Source organism: Halyomorpha halys, unplaced genomic scaffold (assembly GCF_000696795.3).
Source record: "Halyomorpha halys isolate HHAL.00 unplaced genomic scaffold, Hhal_1.1 Scaffold107.1, whole genome shotgun sequence".
Taxonomy (NCBI): Eukaryota; Metazoa; Arthropoda; class Insecta; order Hemiptera; family Pentatomidae; genus Halyomorpha; species Halyomorpha halys.
The window spans coordinates 628,288-646,142 of record NW_027112128.1 but is presented as its reverse complement, the minus strand read 5'-3'; the positions used below and the strand labels follow the sequence as shown (position 1 = coordinate 646,142).

The following is a 17,855-nucleotide window of genomic DNA, read 5'->3' as shown; positions in this document are numbered from 1 at the left end:
TATATATATATAATAAGGCCTATCTGAACATACGAAGTTGAGCTTTGAGGCTCCACTCAACTACCGAATTCCTCTCGTATCCAATCCTTAGAGCCCAAAATCCTTAATGCTCCCTACTTTGTCACAAATCAAATCATCCATCAGGACCTCAATGTTTCATATGTTATCGATTTGGGCAGAACCAGATACCAATCCTTCCGTGATAAACTTCCCAACAAACCAAATCCGTTTGTTTCCAACCTAGCTTCTTCTTCATTACCTGATAATCCTCCTAGACGTCTGAAAAGTCGATGGCCCCGAGATCATCTCGTTTAGAAATGTTAATGGAGGTCTATCAATGGGTAGATTCTCTACATGTTTGTATCATGTAATTTTATATCTAATAGCAAATTTACTAGTTGTATACATTTTTATACACTTGTAAATAACAATTAATAAATTATTAAAAACAAATTTATTAGATAACACCTTTCACAATACTACTACTTACTGATTGTATAACATGCATCAAGAACACCAGCGCCAGCAAGCCCTATCAATACCCTGAACATTATGAACATCGCATAACTTTTAACAAAAGCAGCAACATTACCCGCTATTGCATATAGCAAACACGAGAACACAAATATCTTCTTTCTTCCAAATCTAAAATTAAGTGATATTTGGTTTAAATAAAAGTTTAATAATCTGTGAATAACGTGTTCATTAATACACTTCTTAACATCTTTCCTTCTCTACTTGCAAATGATAATCCTCTAATAATAAATGATCATGAACAATCTTGTCTAGTTTACTATATGTTCTATAGTTCATATAGTAAAGTATATCCTAGGTAGAACCTTGTTTGGTTTCCAATATATACTAACGTTCATAGTAAAAATATAGATACCAAATATCTGTCATTGGTACGAACTTAGTATGTATAAGAACCAGTTAACATGGGAACTGTACCACTTCTTCTTTAATATATTCTGATTTAATAATTCGTAGTTTTATCAATATTTTTATTTGTTCCAGCTACAAGTTAAAACAACAACCACGCACTTAATTCACTAGGGATTTATTTAACATTAAAAAAGAAAGTGTTGGTTTTAATGAACTACGTCTAGTCAGTTAATCCTCGAAAGAACAAAAATCATCGATTTGGCCACTGATGAAAATCATTGCCTCATCTGAGGGAACTATTGATTATTTACCTGTGATATAGATCAGGAGTGGCCAACTTTTCATTATATAAGATTTACTTTTTATCTTAAAAGTCTGTTGCGATCAACTTGTCATGGGCATAGTCTAAGGGGTGAGTATGGGTGTGAAATGCAATTATATTTACTGTACATCGGGTTTCAGTATAAGGTGCATTACAGGGAGGTATAAGTAAACAAGAAAAAGAAATGTTCATAACTATTTTTTATTTTTGAAATCACAAATTAAGTTTTCGAGATATAGGCTCATGAAGAAAATAAATTTCCTGACCCAACTTTTTTAGTAGCATTCCGTAAATGTGGTACTTAAAAACTTCGATTTTCCGACACTTCTTTAACATATATTTCTACCAACTTCTACAATAGATAAGTTGTACTATTTGTTTGTAAATATGAAAAATATGTTATAAAAATGCCAAAAAAGGCTGATAATTTGATTTTATATCACTTTCATGTTATGTTTTTTTAGGGCTAGGAAAATTTACTATGAAAGAATAATATGACTTACTTTTTGCTAATCTATCAACAGCTCGCTGAGTACATCTTGTACTGAAATAAGACATACGGCTTATTTACGTACGTACGTAAAAACAACAATGATTATTTAGTATTAAAATATATTGTGCTGGATCAGTGTCAGGCTATCAGAATTCTAGGAATATATGACCTTTGCAAATTTCCAGAATGCATTAAACTATTACTAGAAAGTTTTGTCTTCTACAATCCACGATCGACCAAATATTGGCCTCGCGATCAATCGGTCGATCGCAATCGATTTGTTGGCCACCCCTGATATAGATAGATGAACTATAGAAAATCATGAGTGAAGACCTTGACCCTGGGGAACCTCAGTACTAGTTTGGGTGGTTAAGTTCAGCGTGGAGTACAAGGGCATGCTGGACCGCCTTGGGCCCAAAAAATACAATTCGTGACCATCTTCTGTCCCCGCACGCTTCGTCTGGCAGTCCTCATAAAGAGAAAAAATGTGAAGAAAGACTTCTCCATCCGGATAGGAACGACTCCCTCAATTTCACCCGTCAGAAGAGAGCAAGGAGATAACTGTACAGGTAGGCTCCAGTTTAACTCCATTATCATAACTGTAAATCTTTTTATTGTAACTTGTCGCCATCCCGCTCCGTGGATAAGAGATCTGCAAAGGAGATGGGAAACGCTACAGAAAACTCTTGTTCAGACGTAGAGGTCTTTCATATGACAATCAAAGCTTAGGGTACCCACAATTTGGTAATAACAAAAGTTAGGAGAGTAAAGTCTCACTACTTTTACTAAGTTTTTTTCTGATTTTGAATTAAAATTCTTTCCAAACTATTCATTTGCAAATCTTCTTCTTCATTGCTCTTTCCAAATTCTTACGAAATATTTAATTCATAATTTTTATCTGCATCCTCCAACATTTCACTATCCTCTTTTTCCTCTACCACTATTTCTTCTTCTTTGGTTCTTATGGTACTGCTATTACTACCATTACCCTTCTCTACCCCCTTATCTCCCTTATTCCCAACCCCATTAATTTTAATTTTCTAACATCCCTCCTCATGACCTTTTTTCCGTCTATAATAAAATCACGTACTAATTCCAAAGGGGTTTTATGAGATATCCATTAAATTGATAAAATTTATTTATCTTGCCGGATATATACTTGGTAATCGGAAAGGAAGCGCTGGAAGATGAGATGTTCTGAATATGAGCTTTTTAATTTTATTCCATTTCAAGGTAAATGATCCTATTTACCCGGGATGCTACGTGAATGTCGATATGGTGACGAAAGAAATTAAAAGAACAGGTGGTTCTATGAGGTTTTTCTATGGACGTAGGAGATAATTTCAGAATCAATGTTTGATCACAATCGGGTTTCTTGAAGAATCCTCTTCAATAACGTTGCCGTCCCACCTTTGACACTCACGTCAAAATTACAGATCACATTGGACGAAAAAAACAACTAATAGCGCAAATATTCTTACACTTCTTTAAAGTTCTTGATTCCCCGAGTCATTTTATCCTCTTTTGACTCAAAACGCACTTTCCAGCAATCTAATTTTCAAACATATTCACAGAGGTACCCCCTTTTCGGAAGTGGGCGTAAATCACATATGATTCATGGCATTACTATACATGTTTTATTTTCTATGTACTCACAGGTACATATTAATGTGGTTGGTATATTGAATTTTGTGTGTGAATTGTTATATGTGTGTACATCGGTATATTAATTATTTTTTTATTCATATTAGAGATTTCGGAACACCCCCCCCCCCGTGTTTAGTTTACTAACATTTCTTCCTTGAGCACTTTTAAATGGCGGATTGATTTTCCTTCCCCTGAGTGCCCAGTCCACTTGAACTAATGCTACAAGGTTCTCCGTTGACTTAACAAGGTATACTTAAATATTTGTACTTCAAATACTTCTAGTCCCAACTTTTTATACCAATAAAGTGAAAATGGAAAGAATAAATAAACAATATAAAAATATTAACGCTAACCTGTCACTAAAAAGACCAAACGTGATGGCTCCGAAAAATTTCCCTATCGCTACAGCGCCTTGGACAGTTGAACTCAGAGGTGCATTATCACAAACAAGATCCCACTAATATAAAAAAAAAATATATTAATTTTTACAAAAAAAAATGGGTATCAATAATATGTATGGGTATCAATAATAATAACTTTGATACACACCTCACTGACTACTGTCTGATGAAAAACCTCTTCATTATAAATGTAATTTTTACATTTTATCACATCTGGTTTTGGACTTCTATTAAAATAATCAAGTGCTTCTTTGAAACCCATCTCTTTCAATAAAGAGTAATTCCAGGCATATTGTACACAACTTTGTTTTTCCAATCTACATAGTCATGGTAATGTTAATCTTTAATTGATACAGATTAAATGAAATGAAAATAAATTCTTTAATTTCGTAGCTTACCCTGGACTGCTGATCTCTCTTATTTGTTCCTTCGTCCAGTTTGCCTCAACTAGTTCCGGAACATTGCAAAAGAAAGAAGGATTTCCTCCAAGAAATGTGTAGGAAGTTAAATGCACGGAATTAAAAATAATTGGGGTTGTCGTAAGAAACAGAATACGCACTAACCAAGTATAATTCTTACACTTTGTTTCTAAAGCTTTTTCTAATACCACTGGATCCATCTAACTGTAGAATGAAATTACATGAGAAATATTTTATTCATAATGATGTAATACATTTTAGATATTTTCCAACTTAAGACGCAAAATTTCTTACTATGTAAAACTTGGCAAATATATAAAACAAATGACTTTGATGAATAGGAAAAATGTATATCCTTGACTTTTCTCCAAATCCTTTTGGTAAGCACTAACAATATTATACGATAATACGAAGCATTTAGCTAAAGTATACGTTTTCACGTGAACGATAAAAAGCTCATTGTAAAATTGTGTACTGTTCAGTTTATCAGTTAACTGTAGCTAGGAATGTTGGACATTTTTACAAGCCATATACTACTTCTGTTAAGTTATTAAGCCGGTGCCCCGTTATATAGGAAGTACTTGATTTGCTAATTGATAAATTTAATTTAAAAAATTTCTGAACTTTTAAAAAGGTATTTTTTTTGTCTTAATATTCACTCCAGAATATTTAAGAAACCTCGCCTTTCAATCGCATTGATAAAATTTCTCGGACCAAGGGCAATGATTATTAAGTAATTAACTTTCTAATTGCTATTTCCCTGTTTGGTTTTTGTCTCATTATCACGAAAACTGACTGAACTAAATTCGATTTTTTCTATTGCAACTTGTGAACCTTATGATTTTTCATTTTTTAATAAATTGTTCATGAGAAAGTCTTGAGCTATATAAGCCTTTCATCTACCACTTTAAAACAAAATGGTGGATGGTCAAAAATCAAAATGTTTTGTTCACTTTTCAATAAATTAATTGAACCAAACTTTTAAATTTTATCTTATTTACAGAGATTTAAGAATAACTGGATTTCAGAAACGGCAAACAGTAATCCGTAATATTGAGACAAAATGGCGGACGAAAAAGATTTGACTTAAAAAAGATCTTGATATTTTTTCCAGTATGCTTTTAGACCTATATTTAAATTTGAATTAGAGCCATGACTAGGTTTTCATATTTGCATTGTAGGAGCTCATACTTTCGAGATTGTGCGCAGTTGTGTGTTTCTTACGACACAATGTTTCGAACCCTGCTAATATTTATCTAAAATTCTTTTACGAAAAATGTGTAAACAGTATATAATGATCCAAGGCAGTAATTTGGTATATTTCAGACACTCAGTCGTATAATATGGTATGATATTTATTGTGAATTGAAGGTATTACGTATTATATATACGTGTTTTTAAGGCTGATCTCGTTGATCATTGAAAGTATTTTTAAGAAATTTATTTTTTAAAAAGGATAATGTCGGTATTAAGTTATGGTAAGTGACAATTCGTTGAAAACAAAACATTTCAACATTATAGAGGTTTTTTACAGGTTGTCTCATTTGTTAATTTAGAGACCTGACTCTTATGTAATTGTATAATTTATTACCTAGCTTCAAATTCAGGAAAAACTCGGCAGAAATTTGAATAACTAAAAAGGTGTTCTATTGAAACTAGTTTTACAAAACTGGTAGTTATCAAGAAAAAAAAAACATTAATTTCTAGGGCTTTGGTAAAATATTTTGATAGATAATCGACAGTTTTTTATAAAGTTCTTGTGGCTCCCCGAGAGTAATAAAATTATTCTTACAAAAGAAATCTCTAAAGTTGATAGCAAAAAAGTTATAGAATGTCAAAGATACAAATATTTGGTACTTAAAAAGTTGAAAAAATCCGCTAACATTTTAAAATGATATTTTTGGTGTTTTAAACAGCAGAAATGTTTATTAAAATCATTGAGAACTATAGAATTCTTAGAGGGAAGAGCGGGAAGAGTTCTCAGAACTCTAAGAAATATTTTTTTCTAAGTCTCAGTATGAAATATTTGTCGTTTTGGGGGACTTCTGATAGCCTCCCCCTCCCCCCCCAAAGAGTCCTAACAATTAATTTTAATAATCATAGTACTAAAATTGATAATAGTAGTCAAAGGATGTCAAAGTTGCCATTTTTTTTAGAGCTTTTGGGGGGAAAATTTTTTGTCATTTTTTTGGGAGTTCTGTTAGTCCTCCCCTTCCTCTCTAAGATTACTTAAAATTATTCTTAACAACCAAAGTGTTTATATTGATAGCAAAATAGTTTTAGAGTGCAAGTTGCACAAAACTTGAAGTTAGCCGCGCTTATCTTTGAATGGTATTCATCATGTCTTGAGCAACAGAACTGTTATTGTTTTAACTTTTGTTAATAATTTTTGTAAATGATTGAGAACTCTAAGGGGGAATACCAGGACTCTTAAGAAAATTTCAAAAATTGAGAGGATGGGGACCAACTTCACAGATATGTCGTCGGGAGCAGAAGAGAGGTCTTGTTGAGAAGATGATACAAGGTTTCAGTTTGAATGTAGAACCTCAAAGTACTTGATGATATCTGATCTAGCGGCTTCTTCAGTAGAGTCGCAAGTGGACAAAGTCTGTTTCGCTCAACACGTGCCAAGGTCACTGTTACAAAAGCTGGCGCCTACCACTCCAAGGTTTCCTGGTCTTAACTGTCATCAAGAACTTGTTCACTGTCATGAGTTCCATCGGACGCGATACAACTGTACCATTAGTACGAATATGTTGTCCTGACTGAGGTTTTCCTGTGAAAAACTTTGCATAAGCTCGGAAGAACTCGAACTTGAAGATTAAACAAATGAAGAAATGGTTCCTAAGCTTCCGTGAATCAACTCGACAATAACTGACAGTAAGGTGTCGCCACTTTGTTTTGGAACTTTTCCTCGGCCAGTCAAATATCAAAAATTAACAATAACAGTTTGGCTGGCTTCTTAACATTTTCTATTCATTTCATTTTCATTATATTACAATTTAGTAAAAACATTAATTATCTTATGGGGTAGCATGAAAGCTAATCAAATTTTCATTAAATTTATGCCTATTCTCGTAGAACGAATATTTAACAAAATAAGAGACCATTACAAGATTTTTCGACTATTTTGGAAAAAATTACCTATTTTTGAAAGGTTTATCATAATAAATAATGACCTGACCGTAGTGTTCACCATGGTCTCAAATAGTATAAAATTTTGTTTTATTTAAAAAATAATTTTTCTGTCAGATGCCTTGTTTCGGAGTTTTTTGGTAACAATGGAATTATCATGTTTAATTAAACTAAAACCAATCGGTGATCTCGCTGTTCTTTTTTTATAAATCATAATTATTTGGTCCATTGAGATAATAATTTAAAAAATGACTTATACTCTTTCCATCATGATTTTTTCTTTAAAAATAAAAACAAAATTGATTGGATGATTTTTTTTTTCCGAGATGAACAAATCATTGGTAGAAAAATAAGGTTTTAGGGAGATTTATAAAAATGAAACTAATAATAAAATGTAACAAACAATAAACTGTAGTAAATTAAGGATTTAAGATAGTTTTAAAAGATGGAAATTTTAATAAATAATTACAACTAATTATAAAACTTTTCCGATTTTTAAATCCAAATAAAATTTGACAAACTGAAAAAAAAAAATGTGGAAAAGACATCAAAGATGGAATAAAATAAAAAGAAGGCAATACAACTGAAAATAAATTGAAAGTAGAAAAGCATATTATGTTCGTTGAAACAAATAACTTACAGATATTATAGGAGACGAGTAGAACGATGTATTCAATTTAGATAAACTGGAAGCTAGGAGTTCTGAGTAATCTGAGTAATAATTTTGGCTTGTCCCCCACTCTTCTCAGTCCATGCTGAACTTGCAACAACGATCAGCAAAATGTTCTCATTCGTCATGCAGTTTAATAGTAGGTAATTGCTGTTGTTGTTGTTGTTTTTCTTTTTTGCATGTGGTATCGTATATGGTCATGTTTGAAGTTTATATTAATAGTAGTCTATAAATATGATTAAAAAAGGGCGCCAGATTTTTTTTTCTTAGAGCCCTTATCTTCTCCTACTAGTGCTAGAAAGATGGTTATTATCCTAATGGTTTCTGATGCGTGGGCCTAAGCCAATTATTTGACCAACTCCGTTTCTAAAACAATTAATATATTTATTGTTGCATAGATTCTTCAAAGTTCAAGAAAAAAAGAATTCTTCTCATAGCAAATTCTCGAATTATAATGAGAAGAATTCTTATTTTCTTGAACTTTCAAAGATGAAGAAAAAATCCGTTTTCCACCTACCTGTTTATTATAGAAAACTACAAAGTAAACGACCAAGGAAAAAGAGAACTGTGGGGATATGATTTTTTATTATGTAACTAAAATTTTGAACATCATAAATCTTTCCTTTTTTAGAAAATTCATTATCAAGTCAAACAAACATTGCGGTATAATTTTAAACAGATAATAATAACTACTAATGATTAAGTTAAATAATGATTAAAATAAATAAGAAAAAAAGCTTCACCTGAAATGTGTTGATCTAATTTAATGTCTAATGCTGATTATATTTAGTTTACACCAGTAATAAAGATTATGGATTTTTTTAACACCCAAGGTTATCATTATTTTAAAAATGTTGACTCTGGTTAAATATTGATAAGCTCAAGAATAATACACGCACTATTTTATTTTTGTTCAATATTACCCTTCCATAAATTAAAATTTTCTAAGGCCTGAATATAACATCCATAATTTTATAAGATTTTCATTCTATGTTCTTAGAGATGAAGTCATTGATCAAACAAATTAACTACCTGTGTGTTAATATTATTTCTTAGAGCAGTAGTTATAAAATTTACTTTGAAAGATTTTAACATGTAGGCTCAGATGAGTCTGCAGTAGTGAAAGGGTAGGCAAGTCCAATGGAAATTAGCTGTAGGTTCTTGCAAGAAGGAAAGTTTGGTCTGCAGGGTACAAGCCTGCAATCGTAAAGGGGATTATAAGTCCTATGGGTATGAACAGCAGGTCCTTATGAAAGAAAAGTAGGTATTGGAAGGAGGAGAAGTCTAAAGAAGACAGAGAGAAATAAAAGACAAATATAAATTTTCAAAAATCCACTATTTATATTGTTACTCACTACCTCCTAAGAAGCAGAATTTACTGAAAGGGAAATTTGCACTGAGGTCTTAAGATTCCTGCTTATTCAACTCTCTGGGCTATTAAACCCCATCAGAGATGCTATGTATAAGAGTTAGCTTTCAGTCAATCAGAAGATTCTATTGCTTCTAATAATACATTTAAGAATATTACAACATGTAACGGTTATTAATTTGTACAATCTAAGTATTTATAAGAAATATACATTTCAATTTATTAATTTTTTCTGATGACTATAATCGCTCTTGTTGCAACAGGTAGCATTGGGTTAGTATGTAACGGATAATCAGCAGCTTGATCGGTGACCAACAGATAGTAGCATGGTCGCTTCACTGTAATTAATTATTATCATCATGTGGATTTTACAGCTAATTCCATCTGTCTATAGCCTTCAGAGATCTGAATAGAATTATGCTCTATCTTGATAAAATATAAACATCAGTAACTCTTATTTTATATTTTTTAAATTATTTATTTTAGGAATTTTAGAAAAATGTCAACTAGCAACCAAATAGACTTGACCTGAAGGAGTAAATACAGAAAATTTTACAATAATAACAAATATGGTCTTGAATTCTATGTAAGGAACATCCTAGTTTATTGGTCACTATTTGAGATTTTCTCTCACAAAAAGTTGTACTTTTTTAATAATAATAAAACCCTCCTTTAGTAGGGGTTGTGTTTCTGTTTGACCTTCCAGTATAATCTCATACATGGTTTACCTTTTGATATACATCACTCTTGTGGATGTGAGATTTTCTCTCATCTCAAGACCAACTATGAATTTTTTTTTTTTATTATTCAAGTTTTATTTTTTTTATATCATGTTTGAATCTCATGGCATAAAAAAATCTTGCTACACAAAGTAAAAGGTTTCATGAAGAAATTTAGGTTTTTTTTGTGAGGTTGTTTTGAAGAGATGCCAGAGGTGCACCAAAGAGCATCGTCGAACGAATTAGAGCCTTATATATCAGCAGATTTAGTCAGGGAGACAGCTGTGGTGCCATCCACCAATAACTCCAGCTTCCCTCCATTTCGGAGTTCATAGGCCGACAGGACATCAAGTTCTTTGATGGGCCAAAGGTCTGTGCAAATCCATAGTTCTTGGAGATTGCTCCTCCACCAAAACCTGGGAAGTGGCAAGGCACTGTTCTTTGGTCGACGTGCTCACCGAGGGAAGGGGTTCAGAATCAGACTGAACCCAACCATTCATCACAAGTAGAGAAGTCCCTCCCACTCGTGACAACGCAGACAGCGAGTAAGCGCCACAGTGCTCCCCTGCATACAGTGGATCCCACCACCTACCTTAATGCTCTTCAGGAAATGAAAGGATCTTTATGTTTATTATTGTATACATATTCCTATTTTTGTATTATGTATTGGTTTTTGTATCCCTATTTTTTTATTATGTATTGGGTTTTATATTCCTATTTTTGTATTATGTATTGGTTTTTGTTAGAGATAATAAAATGAATAGAAGGATGAGAAAAAGGTAATTGAAAGGTTTTTAAGGTAATTGAGCTCAACATATCTTGACAAACTATGTTTACATGCCAAGTATACCATTCACAATCTTGTTCAGATTAATTTGGTTGGCTTTATAATTGTTGTTTTCAAACAAGAAGCAGTCCATAAACTGTTTCATAAAACTATAAAAATGTAAATAAATATTATTGTACAGAAAAATGTATTTTAGAGGTTTAATAAATATTTACATAATATGATAATTTTTTAAATTCCAAAAACAATAACTATATGTGTATTATATTGATACCCAATTACTAATGTTATTTTAAAAGTTAAAACTGGCTTAATACAAGGAAAAAATTGATGAAAAGATAAAATTGACGTGTGAGAGAGAAATTCACATGCAACTAATGCTGGGTTAAAGACTTAGGTGATAGGATTTTAAGGATACTTTAAAAAGAGTCAGAACATTACTAAATTTACATCATATTAAAATATAAATGCTGTAAAATGTTTTTTTAAATAAAAAAATCTATTTATTAATATATTAATGTGAGGGTATAAGTGTTCTTTATAAAATATTTGGATTAATATGTACTGCCATTTAGAATAGGAAGGGTAAGTCATTTAATTAATACATTAAGTAACATAAATTACAAATAAAAATATATTTATCATCACATTAACAAAAGGAGGTAAACTTTTTGATATGTACATGAATGTGTCCATGAAAATAGATACTGACGCAATATAGATACATATTAACGAAGAAAAACATCAGCTAGCTAATTCAGTATCATTGCTAGCTGACTTTTTTTCCTGATTCATCTCACTAAGGGTGTCAAGCATAGGTGTATCTCTAGTCTCTGGTACAAAAAACAAGACAAATGCACATAAGAGAGAAAGAATGCCACATAGTGTTGTAGGAATCCACCAAATTTTCTTTCCCTGTAAAAATAGGAAATGATTAGCAACTGAATATAATTGGTTTGTGTTAGGCATAAACTAAAAATGGAGGATTGTCGACTGAAAGTGTGTGAGATTGCTGACACTGTAGGGATGTCATCTGAACGGGAATATCACATTTTAACCGAAGAATTGGGAATGAAAAGATTATCTGCAAGATGGGTGCCGCGGCTCTTGACATTGGACCATAAACGCACCAGATTGGAAATGTCCAAACAAAATCTGCCACATTTTCAGCACAACCAAGATTTATGGCCACCGGTTTGTGACTATAGATGTAACATGGGTCCACTACTATACCCCAGAGACAAAATTGCAGTCAAAGCAGCGGAAACATGCTGAGTCACCACCACCAAAGAAAGCAAGGCAGTACGTTCGGCCGGAAAGGTCATGGCCTCAGTTTTCTGGGATGCAGAAGGCATCTCCTGATAGATTATCTTCCTATTGGCCAAAACATTACGGGGCAATACTACGCAAACCTCCTAGACCAAGAGGAAAAGCTATGCGAAAAAAGGCCTGGTTTGGCAAGGATAAAAGTCATCTTTCATCAGGCCAAAACCCGCCCGCACACAAGTGCTATTGCCATGGCAAAACTTCATGAACTGAGGTACAAATTGTTGCCACATCCATCTTATTCATCTGATTTGGCACCATCAGACTTTTATCTCTTCCCCAAGCTGAAAATTTTCCAAGGTGGATGGAGATTTCCTACAACGGAAGAACTGACAGCCGAATTGGAGAGTAATTTTTGCAGGCCTGGAGAAATCTCTTTTTCGAGATGGGATTAAGGCATTGGAACATCACTGTACCAAATACATTAGTCTACAGGAAGAAAATTTTGAAAAATAAAAGCAGTTCCACTGAGTTAAGACACTTCTTTCTAGTACATTTCGAGAACTTTTCAAATCACCCTCGTAGATAGTCTGTGTAGTATGGCCATCCAAATAAGGTCAGTGAAAAAGGACTGGGGGATTGCCTGTGCAGCCTTCCCATAATGATTGGTCAACTCTTCTTGGTGGTACACTAAAGATGTAGACTATTTTTTGCATGAACTATTTAAATAAAGGTAAACCATCATTGACTAAAACAATTATTAAGATGCCTTGAACACAACAGTGGTTTCAAAAAACTTAATTCGAAGTACTCACCAATATATCAACTATATATGGGGCTGCTATGGTACCAAATTGTGCTACTGTGAGACTACTGCCAACTGCAGTGTTCCGGTGCTCAGTGGGAAATAGCTCTGAGGTCTGAAGAATAATTACTGAAAACACTGCTGATACAGTAAGTCTTCCAATCATGGCCATAGTCATTATAGGCCAACCTAAAAACCAGATAGTATAAAGTTAAACACTGTTTAATTATTATTTTAGCTGAGTAATTCAGCAATATAAAGTTAAGTCAACTTTTCTTTGCAACAACTATCAGATGTGATTACTGTTTTTGAGGCATTATTTTACCTTACTGCATAATATATTATGCAACTATTAATTGAAACAAAATAAAAACATTTAAAATGAATTTGGCTGGTTTTGGAACTAACTAAAAAACACCTCATTTTATGAATAAAATCTTTAGAAAACATGATCTGATGATTACCTTGAGGTATAAACATAATAGCCAGTACAGCAATACCAGAAACTGTGAAGAGTGCTATTCCAGAACTCCTACGACCATAGTACGTAAGCATGACTAGAGGGAGAATAGTATAACCAGGAATCTCACAGATTCCATTGAGTCCAACATACAAGTACTCATTGACAGTAAAGTTAGTTCCATTAAGGGCTGAAAACAGAATAAATATGCGGTGATTACTGTTATATAATATACAATATAATAGAAATTTAAAATTTTTAAACTCTGGTGGAGGAAAATGGAATCAATTATAATTGAAGTGATAGCTGAAAAAAAAAATAGTTTTGTAGAAAACTATGTTGATAGGAATCAGTAAGTAAAGTTTTGTAAATGAAGTAACAATATTTGAAAACAATTTTTTGGGGCATCTCTATATAATTGGTGATAAGAGAATAAATGAAACCTCAAATTGGCTGTAATTTTGAAACAAAATGGCATGTGGTAATTTTAAGTTTTCAAGATTATCCTGAAGTAATGATTCTCAATAACATGTAAGAAAATACAAACTGCACCATCTTTGAACCTCTTCCTATTAATAAAAAGCTTGTGCCCTTCTCCCATTCAAACAGTTCTACCAACTTCATAAATTATGAAATGACTTAGAAACTTTTATAAGAAACCAAATGTATTTCAAGGGGTCTAAAAATGCTATTTCGTAAAAAAGAGTATTTGTAGGTGAATCCAATTTTTCCAGTTATTTCCTCAATTGTAATATACAGTATTCATAATTAGTTAATTATTAATATCCTACCTATAACATAGTAATATAAATTTCCAACAAACCATCCAAAATAGCAAATCAGAATTCTTTTGGTCAATTCAAAAGTTGAAAAAAGCATAAAGTAATTCTTTAAGAAAATAATAGCTCTTTTATAGCACGGGTGATTTTGATTCTGAAAAAAAGAAGTAAATATTAATGATAAGACTAAACTAAAAAAAAGAATGACTAAATCAAAATATTCATCTTATAAAGACCTCATGAACAGGTTTTGGTTGGTCGACATTTCCTTCAGAATCAATGCAGCATTTACTTCCTATAATTACAGATGCCTTATCTAGTTTTCCACGTGTTATTAACCACCTTGGCGATTCTGGTAAATACCTAAGTTAAAAAAGAGAAAATAATAACTTAAAGAAAAAATAAGTAAAAAGGAAAATTACTGATATATGAAAATCTCATTTTAAATTTTCACAACACTATTGGGTTATTTATTTTAGAAAGAGAAAAAGTACTAAAGATAGGTTTAAAGTAATTAATAAAAAAAAATATTTTAACACTATACTTTGGATACTTAAAAATTCTATAAATCTTAATGTAATCTATTTATAAACTATTCAAGATGATCAAAAGGAAGCATCCTGTAAACCACATCATCAGATGAAATAATGAGCTTTTAGAGAACAAAAATATGGAACAGTGAAAGAAATTTAAGTTAAGAAACTATAGTTATGCTTATCAATCTGTGAATGTTAATGCAATAAGTTGCTCTCCATACAAATATCAGTTTGGGTTGGTAACCCGTAGAAATTTTGAATAATCACCTGGAGCCATTGTTGGGTCTACCATCTAAAATGGAATATGCTGATACGAGTAACATTGAGGAGCCACCATTGAATAGTGACTCTTCTATAGAGCCGCAGTAGAATGTAGTCCCAGAGTGCCAGAACATAGAATTATAAGAATAAGATTTCTAGAGAACGATTTTTGAGAGATTTCATCAAAACCATCATTTGGTAGGATACTTAAATATTTTTTCCTGAACTTGGGAATTCTTTCAAGATGTCTCTAGAATATAGCACTAATTTTAATTTTTTTAAAAATGTATATGGTTTTTTTGCGCAGTGTAGAGGTACCATGAGGAAAAAAAGGTTCCTCTATCATGGAAAAGAAGCTACCTAACCTAAAGGGGGAAGTAAACAACATTGACATATTTTCAGTAGTGGCAATTTTCTGACGTTTACCTCTCACTTATATTTTGTGTATTATATTGATACTCATTATTTCATTACTAAAAACTTAGCAAATATTTCTTTGCAAATACAAACTTAATATAACCATATATAAGTATAAATAACTTGATACATACTGAGATATAGAGAAAACATTTTATGACATTCCATTATTTTTAAAAATTAGAAAATATTTCTTTAAAATAGTATTAAAACATTATTTGATAAATACTGCAGAGTGATTAATTGTAATGACTATTATATTTTAATGACTACTAATATTTTCTATGTTTTTTCTTCTATTTGAATCTCCTAAAATGCTTTATCAATAATACCTCAACAATATACATTTGTACACCAACATCAAGGCCAAGCAATTGCAAGATAAAAATTAAAATATTAAAATTTAATTAATTAAAAAAATTAAAAGATAAAAAATTCTTAAGATAAAAGTAAAAAAAAAAAATCTCTGGTAAAAAATTTAATTATATTTAAGCAAACTTTATCTGTAGTTCGCAGTTTGCTCTATTTCAAAAAATAAAGTAATCCTCTAAATCTGATATCCCCTCAAGATTTTATCATTCTTTAAGGTATAACATTAAAAGGTTTTAACAACCTGTAAAATTCCATTGTCTCATCCCACAAGAGAAGAAAAATTAAAAATTAAAGTAATAATTTTTTCATCTTCTAGAATTTATTTGAATAATATGTCCAAAATTTCAGCTATAAACTAGTAAGTAATAAATGGTTTCTAACCCTGGAGCAGTTGGCTCCAAGTTATGATATGAAATTTTTTAATAACTTTCACACAAAAATATAAGTGCTTTCTTGCAAAAATATTTTATTCAAACCGCAGAAGAAAATTTATTACACCTATATCTGTACAATAGGAGTACAATAAATGAAGAGTACACACCAGCAATGCAGTAAAAGGACGATTGTTGGAATAGAAATAGCCAACTGCAACTGCTGCCAATTATTGGTGAAATAGGCAGCCAATGGAAGAAATATTAATCCTATTGAGTATGATACATTATAAAGGCACCCTAGGTATGCTCTATAGTGTTTAACTGTTAACTCCGACACTGAAAAACAAATTATTAATGGTAACTAGCTGAAAACAATATCATAAGAGGTAATTAATTTATATTTTTTAATTAATATTTTAATTTGTTTTTAAGTAGAATTTTTTTTTTTCTTTTAGTCAATTTCATTTCCCTTTTTCTCTTTTTATATCACTTTTTTTTTTAATCGTAAGCATTAATTATTCATAATATAAATATTATATTTTTTCTTTAGTTTATTTTATTTTTTTACCTAGGAAAAATAAAAAATAAACTAAAACAAATAAAGAATGAACTGAGAAGTACATATGATGCTTCGAGATATATTGAGCAATTTATCACTGATGTCTAGAGAAAGCTATGGAATAAAAGAAATAGACTTTAAAAAAGAAACATGTAATTTTACTAATCAAAAATATTAAAATCATCTCTATTAAAAGATTAAACACTTTTGTTAGTTTTCTAATATTAAATAAAGCAATAATTATAACTTGTATTTTATGTATAATATTTTCCCTTTTTTTGAGAATGGTTTTAATGTTTAAATTAAACATTTGTATCCAAGATAAGTCTCAAAACAAAGTGACAAAATATGATGATTTGACTGAATTTAATGACCGGAGAAGAATAGCCTGTAAAAAGTTTTTAAATTGTTAGATCTGAGATGTAAATATATATTTAAGATTGTCTTTGAAGATGGCCACATTGGCTGAAACATTGAACATTTAAAGAAATAATAAATAGTGTTTTGAGACTTATCTTGGATAAAAATTATTTTATTTAAACAATACAACAAATATTCTAAACAAAAAACAATTGTAAATAGAAGAAACAAAAAGGAAAATGAAAATGTACCTTAGTTTGAAAAACCCATGGGAACATAAAATAAACTTGCAAATTAGTATATAAAATAATATCTAATAAATAAATAGTTTTATAAAAAATAAAGTATAAGTCAGCTATATCATTATTTTAAAAAACGTTATGCATTCAGATTAATGAAATATCAAATATATTAAAGCATAAGTCAATATTAATCATTCGGTAATAAAATAATAATTTAGCACTTAATCCACTTAACCTTTTTTTCCACTACAATATTTAGCTGATAGCTGGACTGGCCAACATTTTTTAAAGCTTAGAGCATTATATTAATTTTGTTTGATGACATTAAGAAAAATAAATTGTATCACAGTTAAAGATGGGATTAAGTGATCAAAGTAGCAGATCAATCTAAATATTTTTTAGTTTTTAGCCATTATGGATTTCAACTTAATATTAATGCCAAAAAAGAAAATGGATAACTGAATTTTATATTTAATAGTTTCAATATTACTGAGTACCAGTTACTTTAAGGAATAACTGATGTTTTTGTTATTGTCAGTTTCATTCTGCCATTTTCTTTAGTTACATCAATTTTGTT

General features: G+C 31.0%; 2 protein-coding genes across 2 annotated transcripts in view; both read right to left on the bottom strand.

Moving 5' to 3' along the window:
• Positions 1–8,501, bottom strand: part of LOC106677762 (organic cation transporter protein) — a 19,883-nt gene extending 11,382 nt beyond the window's left edge. The window contains exons 1-5 of the mRNA XM_014415874.2: positions 7,943–8,501; positions 4,147–4,371; positions 3,897–4,065; positions 3,701–3,804; positions 491–645 (exon numbers count right to left, since the gene is read on the bottom strand). Of these exons, the coding sequence (XP_014271360.1) occupies positions 491–645; positions 3,701–3,804; positions 3,897–4,065; positions 4,147–4,367 (649 nt within the window). The 5' untranslated portion in view covers positions 4,368–4,371; positions 7,943–8,501. The remainder of the gene's footprint in view (positions 1–490; positions 646–3,700; positions 3,805–3,896; positions 4,066–4,146; positions 4,372–7,942) is intronic.
• Positions 8,502–11,458: 2,957 nt separating this feature from the next.
• LOC106677761 (organic cation transporter protein) overlaps positions 11,459–17,855 on the bottom strand; it is a gene marked incomplete in the record, with an annotated part of 14,949 nt that continues 8,552 nt past the window's right edge. The window contains 6 exon segments of the mRNA XM_067050142.1: positions 11,459–11,762; positions 12,929–13,107; positions 13,383–13,568; positions 14,170–14,311; positions 14,394–14,520; positions 16,285–16,453. Coding sequence (XP_066906243.1) covers positions 11,592–11,762; positions 12,929–13,107; positions 13,383–13,568; positions 14,170–14,311; positions 14,394–14,520; positions 16,285–16,453 — 974 coding nt within the window.